At 37.6% G+C, this 21,231-nt stretch overlaps 2 protein-coding genes across 2 annotated transcripts in view; one reads left to right on the top strand and one right to left on the bottom strand.

Moving 5' to 3' along the window:
- HS2ST1 (heparan sulfate 2-O-sulfotransferase 1) overlaps positions 1-507 on the bottom strand; it is a 96,704-nt gene extending 96,197 nt beyond the window's left edge. The window contains exon 1 of the mRNA XM_072419921.1: positions 183-507. Coding sequence (XP_072276022.1) covers positions 183-306 — 124 coding nt within the window. The 5' untranslated portion in view covers positions 307-507. The remainder of the gene's footprint in view (positions 1-182) is intronic.
- Positions 508-860: 353 nt separating this feature from the next.
- SELENOF (selenoprotein F) lies at positions 861-20,642 on the top strand. Its single transcript, XM_072419922.1, has 5 exons — positions 861-973; positions 7,695-7,862; positions 16,199-16,262; positions 18,161-18,210; positions 19,069-20,642. Exons 1-5 carry the CDS (start codon positions 890-892, stop codon positions 19,198-19,200), a joined length of 498 nt encoding a protein of 165 aa, XP_072276023.1. The 5' UTR covers positions 861-889; the 3' UTR covers positions 19,201-20,642.
- Positions 20,643-21,231: the final 589 nt, after the last annotated feature.

Consider the following 21,231-nt stretch of genomic DNA (forward strand, 5'->3'; position numbering starts at 1 on the left):
ATACACTGAGCTGTATAAATTGAGCTGCACACTGAGCTGTATACCGAGCTGCATACACTGAGCTGTATAAATTGAGCTGCACACCGAGCTGCACACCGAGCTGCACACAACAGACATGCACATCGCTGGCTGGCTGTCTGGGAATGTCGGCGGCTCGTCATCCTCCCCTCCCCCCGGCTTACCGAGCTTTCCTCTGGAATCCTCCAGCTTCTGGATTTGGTTCTCCAGGAAAAGCATCGCGACCCCGAAGGTCAGCACCGCCAACAGCTGCAACTTGGGCGGCATCATAATCCTGAGCAGCCCCATCAAAGTGATCTATGGCGACATAACGCGGGCATCAGGGTCTGTGAGGACGGGCCACGCGGCTCACACACGCCCTCCGCGGAGCCGGACTGGAGGAGAAAGGTACCGCGATAGGCTGCGGCTCCAGCGTGAAGCCACCACACTGACTCTACGCCGCTCCTCCAGCCGCAGCAACAGCGCCGGCCCACTGCGTCTCACGTCACGTTTCCACGCCCTTCTACGCGTCTTCCTCCAGTCTAGGGGTTACCAAGCAACCGGATTCAGCCGCGATATCATTGGTTAGAGGTCTTTAAGAGGTGTATAGTTGTATTTAGCTTTCCATTAATGTGCCTGAAAATTATATAAATAGGGGCTTTAAAAATAACATAAAATATCTATGTTCTGAATGCTTCAAATACACATGCTGACTATTTAATGAGTAGACATGCATTCCCGCTTGCAAAAAGTTTTAGTAACCATTGTATGTACTCCTGGTATATTTTTTTCTACTGCCTGCTGTAATGATACAAGTCTTATGTGAACACATGTAGAACAAGTCTGTAAAAATGTGCACGTGTAATATTTCCGGCACTTATATAGGCAGCTGATGGGGTCCTTGCGCTCAGTAGTGCCGGGAGGCAAGATGGTGGCGGAGCGGATGTTGCTGTGTGTGGTCGCCGTGTTACAGGCGGTAAGTGGTAGCCAGCCCGCTCTATACCCGGCCCTATGAAGATAAATGTCTGTGCTCGTGCTGAGTGAACAGGCTGCTTTAGTCAGAAGTTAGTGTAGCGGCTTCCCGCGCCTCAGACCACAGGGGTGACGTGGCTTTAGGCTGCTTCCTGTTAGGTGAAGCTTCCATTCTTCTTCAGCTGCAACTCAAGTGAAAGTGCAACGAGACAATGAGGCCGCTTCACAAATTCACTCAGTCTGTTCATACCTGAAATACTTCTATATTCTATGGAAACCTGAACCGAGTATCATTTGGTCTATTGGAGCTCCGTGTGGTATAATAGATTATTATTATTATTATTATTATTAATAAACAGGATTTATATAGCACCAACATATTACACAGTGCTGTACAATAAATAGGGGTTGCAGTGACAGATTAAGACAGTGGCAGAGGAGGAGAGGACCCCGCCCAGAAGAGTTCTCCTAGATTGTAAGCTTTTTGGGGCAGGGTCTTCTCCTCCTCCTCTGCCACTGTCTGTATCTGTCTCTCATTGCACCCCATATTTAATGTACAGCGCTGTGTAATATGTTGGTGCTATATAAATACTGTTTATTAATAATTAGCGTGGCCCCCTGTATTGTGACCCAAACTTTTCAGTAACCACCCAAAAACAGCTGGGGAGATCACTAAGCACCTCAGATGATTGTATGCATGCAGAAGGTTAGGCTCATGTGACTGAGCAATGGATTTTTTTCTTTGTGTTGAACGTCATTTAAAACGTACCTAAACTCAGAATTTTCACTTCATATAAAGGGGTAAACAACCCTTTTAGCCGATCAAGAATGAATGAAAGCGATCAAAAATGAATGGGAGCACAGAGCCTCCCAGGATACCTACCTCACGTATCCCGGGAGGCTCTTGGCTGCTCCTTATGTGCATGCCCAAGATGCTCAGGCATGCGGTAAGGAGCCCTTCCTTCAATAAGGAGAAAAACTGCAGATCTCACATATGCACAGTGGGATCGGCAAGGTTTTTCCTAATTTATGTCACCCGATCTCGCACCTGCACAGTGCAACATCAGGTGACATAGGAAGAATGCAGAAGAAAAGAGAAGATGCCCCAGGCCGAAGACGGATACGGGACCTGATGGAAGTAACATCCCGACGGATAGACTGATCTGCGATCTTCTGATGAAAGGTAAGTGTGATTTTATTGTTTTGGGAATACTTCCACTTTAATTACACAGTTCTAAATCTTGTGCGTATATATGGAGGGAGATTGGTAGCTCTTACATTAAATTATCAGGGATCTGGAGGAGAAATAAAAAGATGGTGGTGCATTATATGGCATGAGGCAGAATAAAGGAAGACTAAATTAGAAATTCACTGGGGGTTTGAATATGTTTATTCATAGCCATATTCATGTATAGCATGCATACCATAATGTGTTGCATTGATAAAATCATAGTGTAGAGAAGGTCTAAATCTATCATTGGTTTTGCCAACATAGCTTGCCATATGTAAATTTAAGTTTTCCTGTTTTAAGACTACTGACATAACATAGTGTATTCCTAATGAGCTCACAGGACATTCCTGGCTTAGCTGCATTAAATGTACAGTTACCTAAAAATCAAAACAAGGAGTGAATGAAGAAGTCAGGGTTCAGTTTTATTTTAACAGCTTAGAAATGTCTGCTGGTGGACTACATATGAGTGCTGTCATTATTATAAATAAAATAATATATTTTGTATATAAAGGTTTTGCAGAGTTTATCAACTTCTTTGCAATGTTTATAGATACAGAAATGCGTGAGGGATTGTAAATTGCTCTTACTGCTTATTCAGAACATGTAAATGCTTTAGGGTTTGTTATCTGGGCGCAACACTCTTTGTTTGTAGCACCATACCTTGATATTCAAGTGCAAATACAAATTTACTATATTTGATTTACAAAATGTCACTTCACCCACTTCATCAGAACCTATATAGGTCCATGTTTAAAATATATGTGGGCTCAAGGTACAACAAATCTATATTTTTGAATTATTTATCAAAGCTTCAGTCATCAGCTAATTCAACCAGACTGCAGAGTCCATTGCTTTATTTTATTTACATAGGGCAGGGGTCAGCAACCTTTTGAGTCGAAAGAGCCAAAAATTACAATTTACAAAATTTCAAAGTTTTTAAAGAGCCGCAAAATTTTTTCTTGCCAACAATAAATAGTACTCACATAAATAAAGTTTTTTGATAAAAAAAAACAAATCTATTTATTCATAAGAAAAAATATCTATTTATTCATATATAAGTAGTGTTTTCACAACAAATTAGATAATATATATATGGCATTATTAGATAATTACCTATTATTTAGGTAAAAAATTAAAACAAGTAAACATTTACTTACAACACTAACTTGTACTTCAATAACAAACAATTGAGCAAACAAATTCAATGGGAGCGATGGCTTTGCATGGTTTTAGAAAGTTTGGATAACATTAGATGACATTTCATTTTCCTCAGAATTCTGTAATGGTGAAACAGGTACAAACATTTTGATGCTCCATGTATTGTTGCTTAACTGCCCACTTTTGTATTTTATTGTAGAAATATAGATACCTTTAGGCACCGATTCTATCTCTCAGCCTGGCTTTTTGTGAAGCTGCGGCTCTTTAATTCAGTCTGTCGGAAGCTATTCTATCCCTCAGCCTGGCTTTCCACCACACCCCTCCCCCGTGACACGGGTCCTCACTGTCTTCATTTCGTAGGAAGCTCTCAAGTGTCACGGGGGAGGGGTGTGGTGAAAAGCCAGGCTGAGAAATAGAATAGCTTCCGACAGACTGAATTAAAGAGCCGCAGCTTCACATCTAAAGAGCCGCATGTGGCTCGCGAGCCGCAGGTTGCCGACCCCTGTTATAGGACATTAAGCTGTGCATAGTTTTGCTGATATTTTCCTCCTTCCACTTCTTTGTCTTTGTACATTTATTTTGATTCCAAAAGTCATTTGTGTTGGGTTACTGCCACTCCTTGTGCAGGTTCAGTCTTGGCTGCTTGTGATCTAATAAAGGTAACTTTTTCTGGTGGATCCTAATTTTTTTTAAAGTACTCTTAATGGATATTGGTAGCTGAGTAAAACAGCATGTTTTCCATATCCTAATAAATATTTATTAGCAAACTTGTTGAGCATGACTGTGTATACATAGCTTATCTTGGGCGAGAATCTGACATGTACGGGGGTCCCCCAACATCTGCTCGAACTGATCCACAAACAACCTTTGTACATGTCAGTAGAGAAGAACACACCACAGTGCCACTCACTTATTCTCCTCCTCCCATTTCCATAGAGCAGAAAAAAAAAGCTGTGTGTACAGTGAAAAGATACTGAAAGATCCTTTCTATTCACAAAAATCTAATGTGTGTACACACATACAATAATACACACATGCAATAATTGTCGTTGGAAAGGATCGTGAAAGATTCTGCTCGATGCCCGAACAAATGCTTTACATACGACACCGTTCTGCTCTATGGGAGGGGGAGAATGACGGAGTGGCTCACTGCTGCGCACTCTCCCTCATCACTTCTATTAAGGTCGTTCGTCGCCAATCGCCCGTGAATCCGCCAGGACGGTTGTTCAGACGTTGAACGACGGGCGCTGTACACACACCAAATTCTCGTCCGATATCGGCCCTGAGACGATTATCGCATGAGAAGCATTGGACGTGTGTACGTAGCTTTAGTGTGCCAGTCTTATTTACATTCGTAATCTGATCACTCCTGCCATAGACATTTATGTCTGGATGAGACACTTATGTTGTATTTGCATGGGAGTTGAGGATTTAGGATCATAGCAATCAGCAAATTGGCCAAAAACTGTAATTCAGGGAAGTGTCAGACTGCTACATGGACATAAAATCATTGTTTGATCTGGCCAAAAACCACTTGATTAGCAAACATATCTAAGGTTTATATGCATCAAAGTATAAACCTAACATAAATCTGTGAGCTGCTGTTGCTGACATCCCATAAAAATACTACTTGCCTGGCAATAATGCATAACATTTTAAAATGTCTATCTGGAAAAAAAATTGCTGAATCCTAAAAGGCAGTGTTATCTCCATGCTTGTTCTGGGTTTTTAATGCAAACAGTTGAAGCAGAAAGGGCATGAGAACAAAGCAACTATCAATTTCTAGATGTTCAGAGTACTCATCCAGAGCCTCTGAATGTCTGAGCATTGGAAATGCAACTTCATCTCATTTCACCAAGGTTCCTATAGGATACAGGGAGCTGCCAATGGTCTACTTTTTCAAGATGTGACTTTGCTTTTGTCAGTTTTGGGGTTCTGCGGTGAACTAAAAACCTGTCATGAGAAACCTTTATTACCTACTAGCGTTACCTGTTTGGAGGATAGTTTAATAGGTCCTTATCAAACAAGAGCATGTTTGTCTATGGTACCGATGCTTTCTCATTATTACTGTGACCAAAATTAGTTGCACAAGTTATTTGTAAATGTGAACATGTTTTCTTTATATTGTGGTCCCTGTGAAAGCTGCCTGTCATTTTTCCTATTAGTGTTTATTATCCTGATTCCTTTAAGTGTCAGCGAGAAAAAAATGCATGCATGAGGGTTTTCCTACCTCCGTTGGCAAATTTCATTTAAGCTAATTGCTTCTCACAATACATTATTTGGCATCTACTAACATGTTCATTACTGGAAAAGGATACTAATAAATGTAAACTGCAAACAAGGTGATATCCTCCCATACAGTAATTTAATTTTATGCTTGATGTCATTCTTTAGTGCTGGTGCTATAATTCTGTTTGGCAATAAGTGGATAAATGTCAGAATTCAATTAGGCTGTAAATGTGTGCTGTACATCTAAGAATCTTAAATAGGCCCCTAAATATCTTGTACATTCACAATGCATTACTTTTTTGATTCTGAATAATCTTGTGAATATAGTTGCAAAGTTGTAAGTCTTCCTTACTCTAACCGTTCCTCATACCATCTAAAATTCGGTCTGTAGTAAGTAACAAACACAGAGCTGGAGAGACAAAATGATTAAATCATTTTATAGCATAATCCAAACCTCAATTATGTTCTAGACACTTGTTATACAGAATAATGTGCTCACCCAATTTAATTTACAGAACCTAAGGTAGATGGAATAAATATAAAGTATCTGACATGGCAATCTATATCGTATCATGGGTGAACATGAAGAGTTAGGATGGGGTATTTTGTTTATATAACCACACTTGTTTATATAGTCCATGTTCTCTACAGAGGCAATCAGATATTCAATCTATCTAATTTTATTTTAATAAAATAGATTTTTTAAATAAATATATCACTTTAAAATAAATTAATCATCATTCCTATTAGAAAACAATAAAGAGTCTGCTTTTAAAACCATCAAAGGACCAATCTACCTAATGGTTGTTAATTTATAAATGAATAATTTGGTGTTCGGTGGCCTAAGTGATCTCCTGTCTTAGAAAGTCTAGTATTGAGATTTACCTGTCAAGATGCTAGTTTTTGTTTGTTTTCAATCATTTTTATTCAATTTTAATTTTTCATAGAAAAATTACAAAGCTGTAATGATACCATACAGACATCCAATATTTATAATCAACACCGTGTATGCATTACAGAAAATACTGTGGATAAGAACAAAAAAGTGTGATGACATTCACAGTTGTGGCACCTCTGGCCTCTTAACTAAATAGGAAAGGGTTCGAGAACCCAAGACATACCACCCCCTCCACCAGTTGTACAGCATTACCAGCTATTCAGAGACATCTGGGGTATGGAGGGCACAGAAAACTGGATCCAGGGATCCCACACAACTGAGAATCTCTGATATGAATCCGTTAGGGAGCTCATTAATTTCTAATTAATCAACATAATATCCATTCTAAGTTTCACCTCATGAAAGGGGTATTAACTGTTTTTTCCAGTTACTTGCTATCATTTGCTTGGCACAAAATGCTAGTTTTTGGACTGCCTGGGTGCTTTGGGTGTCTTTAATAAGTGGTTTTAAAAAGGTAGAGCTTAGGGATTAACTTGGCACTGATTGGGGGATAAAAGCAAGGAAATAATAATCAATACTAAATGTGTACAGATCCTGGTCCTCAAAGAATGGGGTTGGCTTCCCCTGATGTGGGAGATAACATTTACTAGGATTTACCCTGTCTACCTAACAAGTGCCACCTATTATTCAAGTTTCAGCTTTGAGAGTTCATGCTCTTTAGGGCGAGAATTGCTTTTCTAGTAAACCTTAAGAATAAAAGCAAAGGATTGTTCAGATGGTAGAATTGTGGCACGGTGTTCATGTTCCATGGTGTTTTTAAGCAGTTGGTTAAAGTCGTTGACATTATAATGCCTTTTAACCAATTAAAAAACACTTCTTGGACGCTTGGTAGGCATTTGAAAATATTCTATTTAATCTATTGACGTGATTGACGGGAGGACCAACCATGGGACAATACATGAGGCCAAACATACTGGATCGAAGAGTTTTAGGCTACCAAACTGTAGAAAAATCTCTATCCACTTAAAAAGCCAAGTAAGATATGTTCACCTTGATCAGCATATAGGTAGAAATATATGGTTGAAGCTGAACTCTTCTAGTATGTGTGTATAGTGTCAAGTTTTCTGTTTAGTGCTGCCTTTGTTCTCTATTTAAATTGTGAATATCAGCTGTGTTGATAGCTTAATGTTTTTTTTTTTCTCTACCCAGATATCAACATATGGCGTGGATCTGTCATCAGAAGCATGCAGGGACCTCGGGTTTTCTAGTAATTTATTGTGCAGCTCCTGTGACCTGCTGGGGCAATTTGGACTGAATGGGATTGAAACTCCTTGCAGGCAGTGTTGCCAAGAAGAGGCACACTTAGAATCAAGAAAGGTATGTTTTGACTATAAATGTCTGCTCTCTTAGGGACACAACAAAACATTTCTTTGAATTTGGAGAAATGTGTTGAAGATCAGAGAAATGAACCTCTGAAACCGTGTGGAACCTTTCCTTAAGCAAATGCCAACTCTTTGTGGCTTACGGACTTGTGGGGTCATTGTTTGTCATCCTGGGGTAAACTACAAATGGACACTTGGGGATGATGTTGCCTGATGAACATTTCAGATCTCTTATGAGATTTCTGTTTACACTTTGTAAAGGTGTCTTGTTTATTGAATGATTGTTGGCCAATGCTTTTAGTTGATTGCCTTGGGTACAGTGGTTGTTTTTATATTTGTAAGTAATCAAGACAGGTTCACCCTTTTTAGTTTTTCCTGAGCATTGTATATGTTTCAATATAACGTTACCATCATCTCAGTGTGGACACTATCCGTATGGTGTTGCAGGTTTTCCTCGGGTGTGTTTCCCCTGGGTACCCAAGTCTCCTCCTACATTCCAAAAACATGCAGTTAGGTTAATTGGCTTTCTCTCAAAACTAACCTTAGACTTTTGTAATGACATATAACTATGGTAGGGGCATAAGATTGTGAGCCCCTTTGAGGGAAAGTTGGTGACCTGACTATGGACTTTGTACAGAGCTGCCTAATATGTTGGCGCTATTTAGTGTATAAAATAATATATATTTTTATTTTTTTGAATACATTTTAAGCAACTGTTTTTCACTAGATGGCGAGGAAAGCAAAGTATTTGTTTCTCCTACAGGTTTTCCCAAAGTTCCAGTGTAGGAAAATCTATTGACATTAGGACAGGAAGTAAGGGCAAATCTCTTTACCAGACCTTAAGATAACAGAAATAAAGTGGTTCTAATCGTTTTCCAATATGTCCTAAACTAAATGGAAAAAATAGGTTGATCATATGCTTTAATATGAAGTTTGCATGGGTGGTAAAACAGTTAATGGATATTATTTAAAGGAAGTCATATAATTTAGTTTAGGATTAGTTTAGGGTTGTGTTAAAGTTTATACAGGCTGCTTATCATTTTGTACAAAGAGTTATAGTGTTTAATTTTATTTCTGAGATGTTGCTCAAGCTTATTGACAGAATTGTAATTTAGGATTGTGATGTGCATGGACTATTTGTATTGACTAAATGCAATATTTTCTTTCAATTAGGAGTCTGTTGTATCGCCCTCTTTTAGACTAACGTAGAAAAGATTGAACTGAGTCAGTGTTTTTTACCTATCCAGTAATTGTCAAGTTCATTTTTTTCTTCCTCTAAGAATAATTTTCTAGATGAAAAGTATTCCATATTAATCACCGGAGAGAGAGTAGTTTGTCATTATTTCTACAACTGTGTTAATGTCCACTGAGAATTTGTTTCCTTGAAATATTTGAGACCTAAAACACTGGATAATATTGGGAAGAATAAATATGATGCATTGCCTATCTAGTAAAAAAGGTAAACCTTTATTTAACCACTGCACAGAGCTGTAAAATAACTAATAAAAAGTCTTCCTAGTTGACATCAAAGGAATGCCACATATAATGATGACATTACAGTAAAGCTAGAAGTAATAACTTAAAAATGTTTCCCACTTTTACATCATACATGTAACACTGGTGACTTTATAGTTCTGTCTTGGTCAACCTTGTTTCTTTGGGTGAGTGTTAAGATTGCAATGCTTGTAATGACCATCACAACCTAATGATTAGTGAGTAATTTTAAAGGAAGGTGTGCTGAACTTCAAGAAAACGTTATTATTTAATACAGCCCTCATTTAAGAAAATTTATTTTTAATTGGCTTTATCTATTCCTTGCAAAACCATATGGCAGAAGCTCACCACCCACCTATAAGTTTAGTTCTGCTTTTAAGACTGGCCAAATTTGGCTGGGAAAAGTGGAACTAAATTTATTGGTGGGTGGCTTCTGCCATATTCGGCAAGTATGCAGAGGACCGGTCATTGGGATGAGCGCCAACATCTTCACCACCGGCTTTAAGGCAGATCTCCATGGAGACAGTGATTCCCCTTGCTGAATGGTTGGTTTAACTTCTGCGCATGCAATGTTACACAGAGCTAAGCTACACGGCACATGGCTGCCAAATAATACTTCATCCTGGTGTTTTTTTGTTTTCTAAGTTTTGGTTCCTCTTTAAGCCTACATGATTTGCTTTTTCCACTGCTTTTCCCATTACTATTCGATTTTCATTGTTCATACATCAGTCTTGGGAAATATTGCTGATTAAACTGTATTAACTGCATCATAAAAAGGAAAGGTCACCAACCTGGTTGTCTGTGGTTTGAGGTGTTTGAATCCAAAACTTAGCTTAACAGAATTTCATTTCATAAAGACACATCACTAGTATGTTTTAGTTTTAATGTTGTATCAAGCTGTAGTGAAATGATTTTCTGAATATTCAGTGTATAACAATGACCATTATCCCTGCAATTTTGCTTCTATTATATTTTATAGTCCATAACAATAGAGTCCTGCCTGTATGCCAGAGCTGACGCAATCGCCATCAAGTTTACAGCTTGTAGAACAACTAGAGTCAGTGTCTCGGGGAGGGTTTAATGTTTTATGCTTTTAAAATGTTTTAGCTTGCAGCTTTGTAGTAAAATCAAAGTGTACCTCAGCTATTTAGTAGAAATGTGAAGCTGCCTACCGCTAGTCTGAATAGCTTAAAAGCAACTTTATTGATCCCACAGAACTGTGGATCCTCTACCCACGCTTTTTTCTGATGCATTTTGCCCCCTGCTGGGGCTTGATTGTGGAGCAAGGAGACAGAGGAAGTAGAAGTGGTTATACTTACATGAAAATAAATTCTATCCTAACTATAAAGGTACATGGTTTATCCAAGGTCTGTGAGCCAGATATTTTCAGGATGAATCTCTACCTCCCCCCCAAATAGAAACCAAGATTTATTATGAATAGTTACAATCTTTCTAAATATGCAGTAACGTTTTTTAAATATTAGGAAATCCATATTAAAGCCCTTTCTCAATCACTGGGTAATAATAATCTTTCCTTGTACTGGGGAGGGGAAACAAACCGGTTGAAGGATTAGAGGGGGAAGGGATTTAAATAAAAGGAGGAAAGAGGGGTGCAATGGGCCAGGGAGAAAAAAGACAAAAGGAAGAGGGAGGTAAAACTACAAAAGACATGAACAAGCAAATCTAAATAGATTATACAAATGGAATTAGGAGGTCCGTGCAGAATTGCAAAAATTTGGACAGTTAGAAAACTTACAACAAATACAATCAGGAAATTCTGTAAGATGGAGATGAATCTATTGAAACTGAGGAAATGAAGGGCGTATATATGAAAAGAAATATGTCTCGACCCCAGTTATATGTAATAGGCGTGTATTCACATGATAAAGAGGTAGAAATTTTCTTTGTTTTATTTTTTTCCGTACAAACTTTTGAAACACCTTTTGCTAATCGAAGAGAGAGGTGCTGAATACTTTTTGGCAGATTCTGATTTAAAAAAAAAATAATGGTGACCATATAAATGACAAAGCCCATAGACAGAAGACCGGGCTGTAGATTTTGTAATGTGTTTGATATGTTGGACTGTGAATGTAAGTTTCTTAGGTTTTCCCATTGCTGCCATATTTCATTGCCTGCCCTGTGTGTTGGTTGGTTGGTTTCTTACATAAAGGCCTGTGCGTATTTACTTCCACCTGCCTTTGTATTGGAAAGACACAGAACAGAAGATGGAGGTAGATGTGTGGCAGCAAGGTCAGAGGTGTTTTACCTTGTTCCCTTTCTTCTAGGATTTGCTTCATTCTCCACAAGCATGGTATTACTGTGTTGAAATATCATTTAGATACAAATAATTACTGTATTGATCATTAAGATTTCATAATAGTCATCCCATTGATTTTTGTCTGCATACGATTTTTATTTTTCTTTAAGAATTCTTTTTAAGCATCAACCTGATGAGTTGAATTTGGGTCTACATATAATATGCTTTAAAATATTTTGGCTATTACTTTGGCTTAGAAAATGTATTTGTATAGTTTTTTTTTTAAAAAGAAAAGCAGAGGATAACATGGTTACATACTATAGAACATATTAAATGTGGAGATACATTAATATCATCACCGTGTAAAATCATGTTACATGAAGGCAATACAAGATAAAACATTTGTTAAATGGTAATACCGCATATCAAAACCACAAATGTAGTATTTGTCAAAAGCAAGATGAAGGGGAGACTGACAGAATAAAAAATCCTCTTTATCAATGTTCAATCCAGAAAGAAATTGTAGGTAGGTGGGGGTCCCTGTATTGTGACCCAATTTTTTGGTAACCACCCAAAAACAGGTAGTTAATGAAAAGTGCCGGGTGGTGCGCCCAGCTAAAACAGGCTGGGGAGAACACTGTATATGAAATCCAATTGGAGAAGGATTTAAATATATTGCCTCCAGCGTCTAGATACAGACTCCTTGGTGGTATAAATAGTGGAGAGAATAGATGAACCAGTAAAAAGGTAGCTTTTTAAATCTGGGGAACTATATTTTATTTTTATAGTGGAATCGGAGTTCCCCAGGGGCATAAGTGGTTTTTATCCAATTGTTATAAAGTTGTTCTTTATGTTCCCAAGTTGTTTAAAGAAATAGACTTTCTTAAACAGGGTTTTGGCATGTGTATGCACTGGTTCAGAAGCTTCTTCAGGTAAAACACACATATAATACATAATAAAACACATTTGTAGACAGTTGAAACTCTTGAAATCAAGTGTTTGCTTGGTTCTTTATAAGTCTTGAAGCAGACAGCATTTTTCATCTAAAACATGTCAGTCAGATGGGCTCTAACACAAACAGAATAGAGTAAGGCACTTTAATCATAGTGTACTAATTTAATCAAACTGCTGTGCTGGAAAAAACAAAATGTTTGAGGGTATCTGCCATTATGAACGTTTTATGAATTTTTAAAACTGTAAGTGATCTTTCTCATTTTGTTTTTCCTGTGCACTGTCATACTGTGCTTTATATTAAGATTAGGCTGCCCAACTGATGTTACCTTGTCTTAGCCATTTGCTTTGAGTTCCACTTTGAAGTAATTTGGCCAATAGACCTTCTGCCGAATGTTAGGATAAAGGTGGTGATGTTTATTCAACGTCCAACAAACCATTTGGGGGCAATGAGATAACATTAGAATTTTCTTAGTGAACAAAATGCAGGTAGTCCCCAAGTTAAGGACATCCGACATATGGACAACTCCTAGATACAAACAAGGCTTTCCTGCTCCCTCCTGTGGAGGCTTGGAGGGGGGCGGTTTGGATGATTTGCATAAGAAATCATTTACTAAGCACAGCTGAGGTTGTGGGTGATCTTAGGTTGGTGAGCTCTTTCTGCAGCCTCTTGTAACTCTTTAATGACCAAGACAAACTCTGCAGTTTTTTGGTTTATTTTTTGTTTGTCAAAGCACAGCTTCCTCTAGAAGTTAATGAATGTCTAGGCTCCATAAAGACTTTTTTTTTTTTTTTGCTTTGTGATTAACTCACAGTGAGGTTTTTTTACAGTAACTGACACCACACAGCTTAATATGTTGAGAAAAAAATCTGTCCTAATTGCGTTTATTACAATAATGTACCTGTTCCAACTTACATACAAATTTACTTAAGAACAAACCTACAGTATCTATCTCGTTTAAAACCCGGGGACTACCCATATTATAACCTACTGCACTGTCCAGTACAGCAGAGGGTTGTAACTTCTGCTTTAAAAGACCGTTTTGTGCCATGGTGGCCTTCCTGATTTCTTTGAAATCTGAATAATTCTGAATATTTGCCCAACCAAGCTGTGAATTGCTAACAGACTTCTGAATGCCAAAGCTGACATCCGTTTAACAAGAAATTGGTTGGTGGCTGGCTTTGTGTTTCAGTATGATTGTCTATAGAAGTGGTTTTATTCCTATTCTTTGTAATATCCATTGGCAAGCACATAACCTATAATTATATTTTTAAGTACATTGCCTCAAAAATGAAATGATTTGAGAAAATAAAGCATCCCTAAATTTTCTTTTAAGTGATTTACATGGTAATGGCACCCACCACAAATCAAACGTGTGGTATTATGTGTTGGCAGATGAAGCTAGCAAACATTGTATTTTACAGATCCATTTTAATTCAGCATGATTGAACTACATTTCAGTTTGGAACTGCAAAGCACAGCTGTTGTCTCCATGAATGTCATCCTTTCTTGTTAAGACACAAGTACACTTGATTATGTTCACAAATCCCAAGACCAGGAATCTTCATGTACAGAATGTCTGATTCTTTCACGTTTCATTGTATCATCTGTGTCCCGAACCACATTTAAACAGTGATCACTTGTTTAAAAAGAAATTAAGTGTTTTGGCCTTTCTAACCCAGACCACAAACGCAGGATGTGTTATAATGTCGAACGCATCTGTCTAAAATTAGATTGCACTTTTTTATGATAATGGAATTTCTCTCCAGCTTCAATTTGTATACTTGAAGTTTAAGTGACATTCAGAGAATGGGATGTGCTTTGCTGAAGTTGGGAGATTTTTTTTGTTATTGTCTATGATCTATTCTTTGACTACACGTTGCCAGCATCCTTGTGATTTAGCATAATACTGGATTTCTTTTTATGGGCTCCACCTACACTTTGTAAAGAAAAGTGTTTAAAGAGTCTTTCTTTAGTGCTGGGTAGGACTGGTACTTGGCAATGGTTTCCAATGCAGCAGACGTGCTAGAAAAACACGCATGAAACGACTAATGCCGGGTAACTACTGAACCATAAGGTATCACAAAGATTATCATTCTCTTATATAATATTTAACTTCTGCCACATACCTAATTTATCCAGAGCAAACAAAACTCCACGGTGCCTTTCAAGGCAGCAAACAGAAAATATAAAACAAAAACATACTTATTTAGGTCATAGTAGCCCAAACAAAAGAAGAAAAATAAGAGATATAAATATCAAGTGTGTATGTATGTATATATGTGTATATAAAACAATAATGCAGGGGTATACAACGAATGTAGGGTGTCAGTCGGGTGTTTCAACGTGTTTCGCTTCGTCAGTAAACAAATACATGCAGAAAGGAGGTAGGTACGCTATACAGATCCACCACTACTTGAATCTGGATTTAAGTAGTTCAGGGAGGGAGTGCTGCAATCATAGAAGCATAAATCTCCGCATACAACTAAGTGGCCTTCATGAGTCAGCCTGTGAGAGCTTTAAGTATGTACAGCCTTGTTATATTATAGAGGTATACAAGACATGACCAGTCCAGTTGCTGAAGTCCAAATGATACAAATATAAGAATGAGACGTTACCTCCATCAATGTCCCAGGAGCAGACTGAACCATGTCATCTATGTCTATCTAGCCTAAGGCAGGGGCTATATTTGTCGTTTGTGGTAAATGAGTTTTTTTTTTTTAAATCATGCATAGGGTGCAGTACAATGGAAGTTTATTGGTGAGAATAAACACTGGTTGTAAAGTAGTCTACCAGTAATACAATTTAAGGCTTGCTCTATTCCTGATAAATTATGAATCCTGAAAGACTCACCATAGATTAAGCTTTTAGGGTTAGGCTAAGGCTACAAACACCTGTGGCTTTTCATCATTTTTCATGGTTGTTTCCAGTGACAGAAGGATGAGTGCTTTTACACACAGTGCCTGTTGTGTGGGGAAGGTGGGAGCAAGCAATCGGCACCCCATTGTGCGCCGCTTCCTTGACTTACTGTCATTCCCTGTTGTAGTTCATTGATCCTCCATGAACGAATATTGAACAACACTGGACAACAACTGTACATGTCAGATTCTCGCCCAAAACGAGCAGAATTGTTAGTCATAGATGCAGATTACCTAACATGTACGAATTCTTAGCCCCTTTTTCTTTTGTCATATTCTCTCAGACAGATGGAAATTTACCAAGGCTGAACTGTTAAGCAGCGCCATAAAGTCACAACATTGCCTTCATAGCTGCTCTGATTACCTTATTACCCTGCACCATATCTTAAATGCATGTATTTATTTTAATCGGTATAGATTGGGGACTTATATGTGTGGACTCCACGCTGATACATAGTTGGGTCATTTTGGCACAATTTACATTAGAAAAAGAAAATTAAGTATTTTAGAAGACATCCATGCAAGCAAGAAGTAATAAAATACCATGTAGATGATGGGTATCAAACATACAGCCTCAGCTCTTCAATAGTATTCAGCCACTATGCCCTTTTATTTTATTGAATTCATTTATTTTTTTCTGTTCTGCTAGGAGAATGGCAGCAAAATGTGCTTTTCTACTTGTTAAACAAGCAATTTGTGTCATTTTGCAGATGTATGCAGGAGCTATCCTGGAGGTCTGCGGATGAAAATTGGGGAGGTTCCCACAAGTCCAGGGTAAGCTTAAAAAATATTTATGTACTTGCACATTCTACTTTGTTTCCAGCCAGGCTGCGTGCTGTTTTTAATATTAGGTAGTAAATATTTGCCCGGTACGGTACATTTGGATTTAGTATCCTCAACAGCAAAAGTTAAGTTCATATTTTACAGAAATGCCTATGTGCAGTATCTATAACTCATATTTTTGTCCTCCTGTTGCCTGGCAGCAAAAAATGGTATTATTAAGATGTAGAATTTATCAGGGACCAGACTTTCCTAAATCTTGTAGGTAAGCATGCCGCATTTTTTCAGTCACAAAAGCCTGGTGCATTTAATACCAATGTGCTGTCAGTGCTCCTCAGCCTCCTGCATCTCAATGTATTACCAGACCCCTCAATTGTAAGATTGAAAAGCTCTATTATTTGTTGATTTCCATATTGTAAATATTGGGAATGAATAATCTGCTATGAGAAATCCCTGGCGCAGAGCTCTTTCTTATGACTATTGCATCTGCCGGCTCCCATTTGAATTATTTTCTCTGCTTTTCAAATTAAGCAGAAGAGATGCCTCAGCTGTTCTTGTATTCTTTAGATGATCACATTTAAGTTAAGTTGTTTGGTTCAATAAGTCATGTTCAAAGCCTCTTTTCGCATAAAAATAACCCACCAATTTGCTTTTCAGGTATATATAGACAAATCAAAAAAAATGGGGAAAAAATGTCAGGGCTACTTTGAATGCATTGTGCTGAAAAGCATTTCTCATCAGCTTTTTAGATTTATAGTTAGAAGTAAAATATTTCAACAAGAATGTCTTGGTCTTCCCATATAAGTTACTACATGCATTTGCAGATTATATAGTTCATGTAGCTTATGTTATAAAATCCTTCTAAACGTCTGCAGGACTTCTCTGAGCCGGTTAAAGCAAAAGCCTAGTCCAGACTACTAGTGAGCTGCTTTTGATACTCCCATTATGAGCTCATTATGGGGGGAGGCCTAATTAGTGTAAGTGCAAAAGAATTATGATATTCTTTATTTTTTGGAGGAGAGAAGCTTCTGTAACGTGCAGAGCAACAAGCTTTTGATTGGGAGCAATGCAGACCTTTGTGACCCAGCCACTTAAATGGAGGTTAAATTCTTTAGAGAGGAGCAGTTTTAAGGATGGGAGTTTGAAGCATACCCTGCATGTCATAGCCAAGTAGGTGAAATTGTGTTGTAAGCTATTTTGTCAAATGAAGGCTTCAAATAGCAAGTGCCTGTAGCATAGCCCTGGTTATTTATTTTTCACAGCATCTAAGAGTGCTTGCCTGCCAGCTTCTGCCCAGTTTTCGGGTCCTCTGCGTTGGGTTGCTTACCAACATTTCCAGAACCTGATTGGAGGAGTTACGATGTTGTCTCACAAATCGGCTGCAGAGATTGTCCAGTTTACTAGTTTTTATTAGTATGTTTACATTTCTTTAGGATATTGGAGCAGGTGTTAGAGCTGTAGTGCTCTTGCTGAAGTTCTGCAAAGAGCAGTAGGGTCCAGATGTGGTAGGAAATTTCTACGAATAAATCCAGAATAAATTTTGGGGAACAAAAAAAAATGGTTCATTGTCATGACAATGGCACATGGTTTAGACCTGGCTACTGAACTTTTAATGCATTACTTAGAACCTCACCTTTTTTCCCCCTTCCATCATCTCTATAGCCTCTCTTTGTTCACAGGGCAAGAGTACAGAAAGTAATCTGCTCACAAGATTTTTGGAAAGGTTTCCACTCACACCTTTTTTATTCTTATTTTCAAACTTTTATACCTAAACACTTTCAATTGTATATACAACAGACCAGAAGTCCCACATAGGAAGTTCATTGTTGAGGTTCACATATACTTAGACTTTGTTTTTGTATTATTTTTATTATTCTTTGTTCTTTTTCCAGCTTTTGTCAGGAGTGATAAGCCGAAGCTTTTCAAGGGCCTGCAAATCAAGGTATGTGTTTATTTCTTTGAAACTGCTTGTTGAATTTACAAGCCTTCTTGTCTTTGGACTTTTATAACCGTTGTGGTAACGGTGATTATATGGCCTTTTGTCTGATGTATTGGCTTTCAGAGAAATAATTTATGAAGCAGTTAGAAATTCTGCAAGCAAAAGGTAGCTTAGGTATTGTGCATCTTCTCTCTTGGGGGATTTGCATGGTTGATATACTGTAGAATTACTTTAAAATCCTGTTCTGTAACTTGAATATCGGGATCAAGCTCATCTCAACTTTTTTTTTTTAAAAACTTCAAAAAACAACTTTTCAAAATCTAAACAAAAAAAAAAATTAAAAAGACTAGCCATTGTCATTTCTAATTCTGCAATATACCACCAATCATTTCCACATCATCCTACATGTTTCTTATGAGCCCAGGCTAAAATAGGCATATCTCCTGGGGCAGGGGAGGGGGACATGTAAGATCACACTACTGCTGGATAGTGTGGTGGTTATACATCATTATATGGGTGCCATTATACCGAGGAGTAGGAGACACCCACCTGAAGGAGGATAATAGTAAGGGCTTAAGTTGACTGGCTGTGGACTTGTCAATTATATAATTATAATTGATTCTGGGATCCGTTGGAGTTCCTTCATTTAACCTGCATTTAACCACCTCCCGACCTGCATTTCACCTGTTTGATGCAAGATTTGCATTCCTTTTGACTTGTATGATAAGGCAAAAGCATCTTTAGGCTAACAAAAGGTCCATGACACCGGCACTATGGTTAGAGGAGTTAGCCTTTAGTGTATATTATGTGCTCACAATTGCTAATTTGTTTATATGACATGCTTTGTTTATCTGTCCACAGTATGTGCGTGGCTCTGACCCTGTACTGAAGTTACTGGATGACAATGGGAACATCTCTGAAGAACTCAGCATCACCAAATGGAACACAGACAGTGTAGAAGAATTCCTAAGTGAAAAATTGGATCGTTTATAATCACTCAAACATATCCCACATCTTCTCTAAGATCGCAAGATCCTCTCCTACAGGTTTACATCAGCTTGGTGATTCTTCTCCCAAAAAACACACCCAATAATGTTTAATTTATGTTTTAGGAACCATTTCAAAAAATTGTCAAGTTAGTTTGAGGTTTGAGGTACAGCTTGGCATACATCATTGCCTTTTTTTAAATTGAAGACTGAAACTAGCCAAATGATTTGTTTTACTGTATGTCGGGAGTAATGTACATTGCAGGGGTATTGTTAGCTTTTTCTATTATAAATAGGCCTTGCGTGTTTCTATATTTATTACAGTTCATGTACAATTTACACCATCTGATTTACATGTCCTGTCTACTTACTATTTTTAAGCACAGTTTATACCAAATTTGAGGAAAAGATAACCAGTTTTTATGCATAATGTGCTCATTTAGCTAGTTCCCAATTTTTTTACACTGGGCAGAGGCACTCTAAAGTCTGACAATATCTGGAAAGGTTCTGTCTTTTTTGGGTGGTATGGTGTGTTCTTGGACATTTCAGTTGTTCTAAAACTACAATTAATTTTACAATTATTTGTAGTTTTAATGACCACGTATCGTACCACCTTTTTTGTTTTAGAATAGGTCATTAGTAGTTCCTACATACTGCAGTAATTTCTTGCTTCCATGACTGAACTGGACTTATGCCAGGAAAAGAATAAAGAATGGAGATTTTTTTTTTTGGTCCCTCTATAGAAGCATTCATGAACAGTTAAAAGTATAGCCATGCCTTACCTGACCAAGTCACACAAGCCACAATAAGCTAAATTGTAGTGTTTATTCTGCAAATTCTTCCAAACCTGTTACTCAGACATTTCAAGTAAAAAAGAAAAAGAAAAGTTACAGTAAAAAACAGTGTAGAATGTACAAAGTCCAATCATGCTGTTCCTCCTTTTCTAGCTAATGAAATTATTATCATGCTTCATACTGACCTTTCCAAAAATATACACAGGAACTTCAACTATTACAAAGTAAGAAGTGGCATTTGAATTTATTTGGGGGTTTAGTTTATCAGTGATATAAAAAAATTAAATTTAAGTGTTTGAATACCTGGCACATGTTTTAGCCTAATAAGATTTATAGGTGTCTTTTGGTGCCCCCTCCCTTTTTCTTTTTTTGTTCTCTTTTCATACACATTTTGTATTTCTGCATATTTTCTAGCTTTTATTTGCAGCATCTTGTCAGTGCTAGATGCTGAATGAATGAGTTGTTTTGTGATAAAGAAAGGACTCCATTCACTGCAATAGATATGACACATTAGGGTCATGCACTTTAGTGAAGGCTACACAGAAAACCTTTAGAAGGCTTGTGGATGTCTGATGTCCTGTGTAATGTGCCCTGATGTCTTGCTGTCTACCGCTTTGAATAGGAGCAGAATGAATTGATCTGTCAAAAGAAAGAAGTTTAAATAAAGAAATATTAAAAAAAAATGTCTTTCCTTTTATGTCACTAATGTTTCCATTGTTTTAAGTCTAGACTAGACATACATTTTTTTATGCTTGATAGATAAATTGGGCTCCTGCAGAAGGACTTCCTGTGCTACTGAAGTTTCCTCAGTGGTGTCCCTCAGATGAAAGTTCCATATTGGTTATTCAGCCTCAGCCAATGGCCCTGAGTGTTGTCGGACAGACAGAATTAGCTGTTGTTGTCGCTGATGATGGTGTCTAACAGACTACAGGCACTAGGCTTCACTTGTAGTATTGCAAAAAAAATCCTTATTTTTACTTTTACCAAAACCATGTGATTGACAACAATGCTTTTGTTTTTGCCTTTTATTGCAAAACATCAAAATCCATGGTAACAGTGTAATATCACAATTGTATACTTTTTACCCAATCTAATAAGAATTCTAAATAGAGAAGGATACCCAAAAGTGAAACGTGTTGCAAAAAGCATCCATCACATCATACATGTTTTACAACAGTCAGTTATAATTAAAGGGGAATGAAAAACATTAAACATTACTTTCCAATAATATAAACTTAAATGAT

This window comes from Pyxicephalus adspersus, chromosome 8 (genome assembly GCF_032062135.1).
Source record: "Pyxicephalus adspersus chromosome 8, UCB_Pads_2.0, whole genome shotgun sequence".
NCBI classification, from domain to species: Eukaryota; Metazoa; Chordata; class Amphibia; order Anura; family Pyxicephalidae; genus Pyxicephalus; species Pyxicephalus adspersus.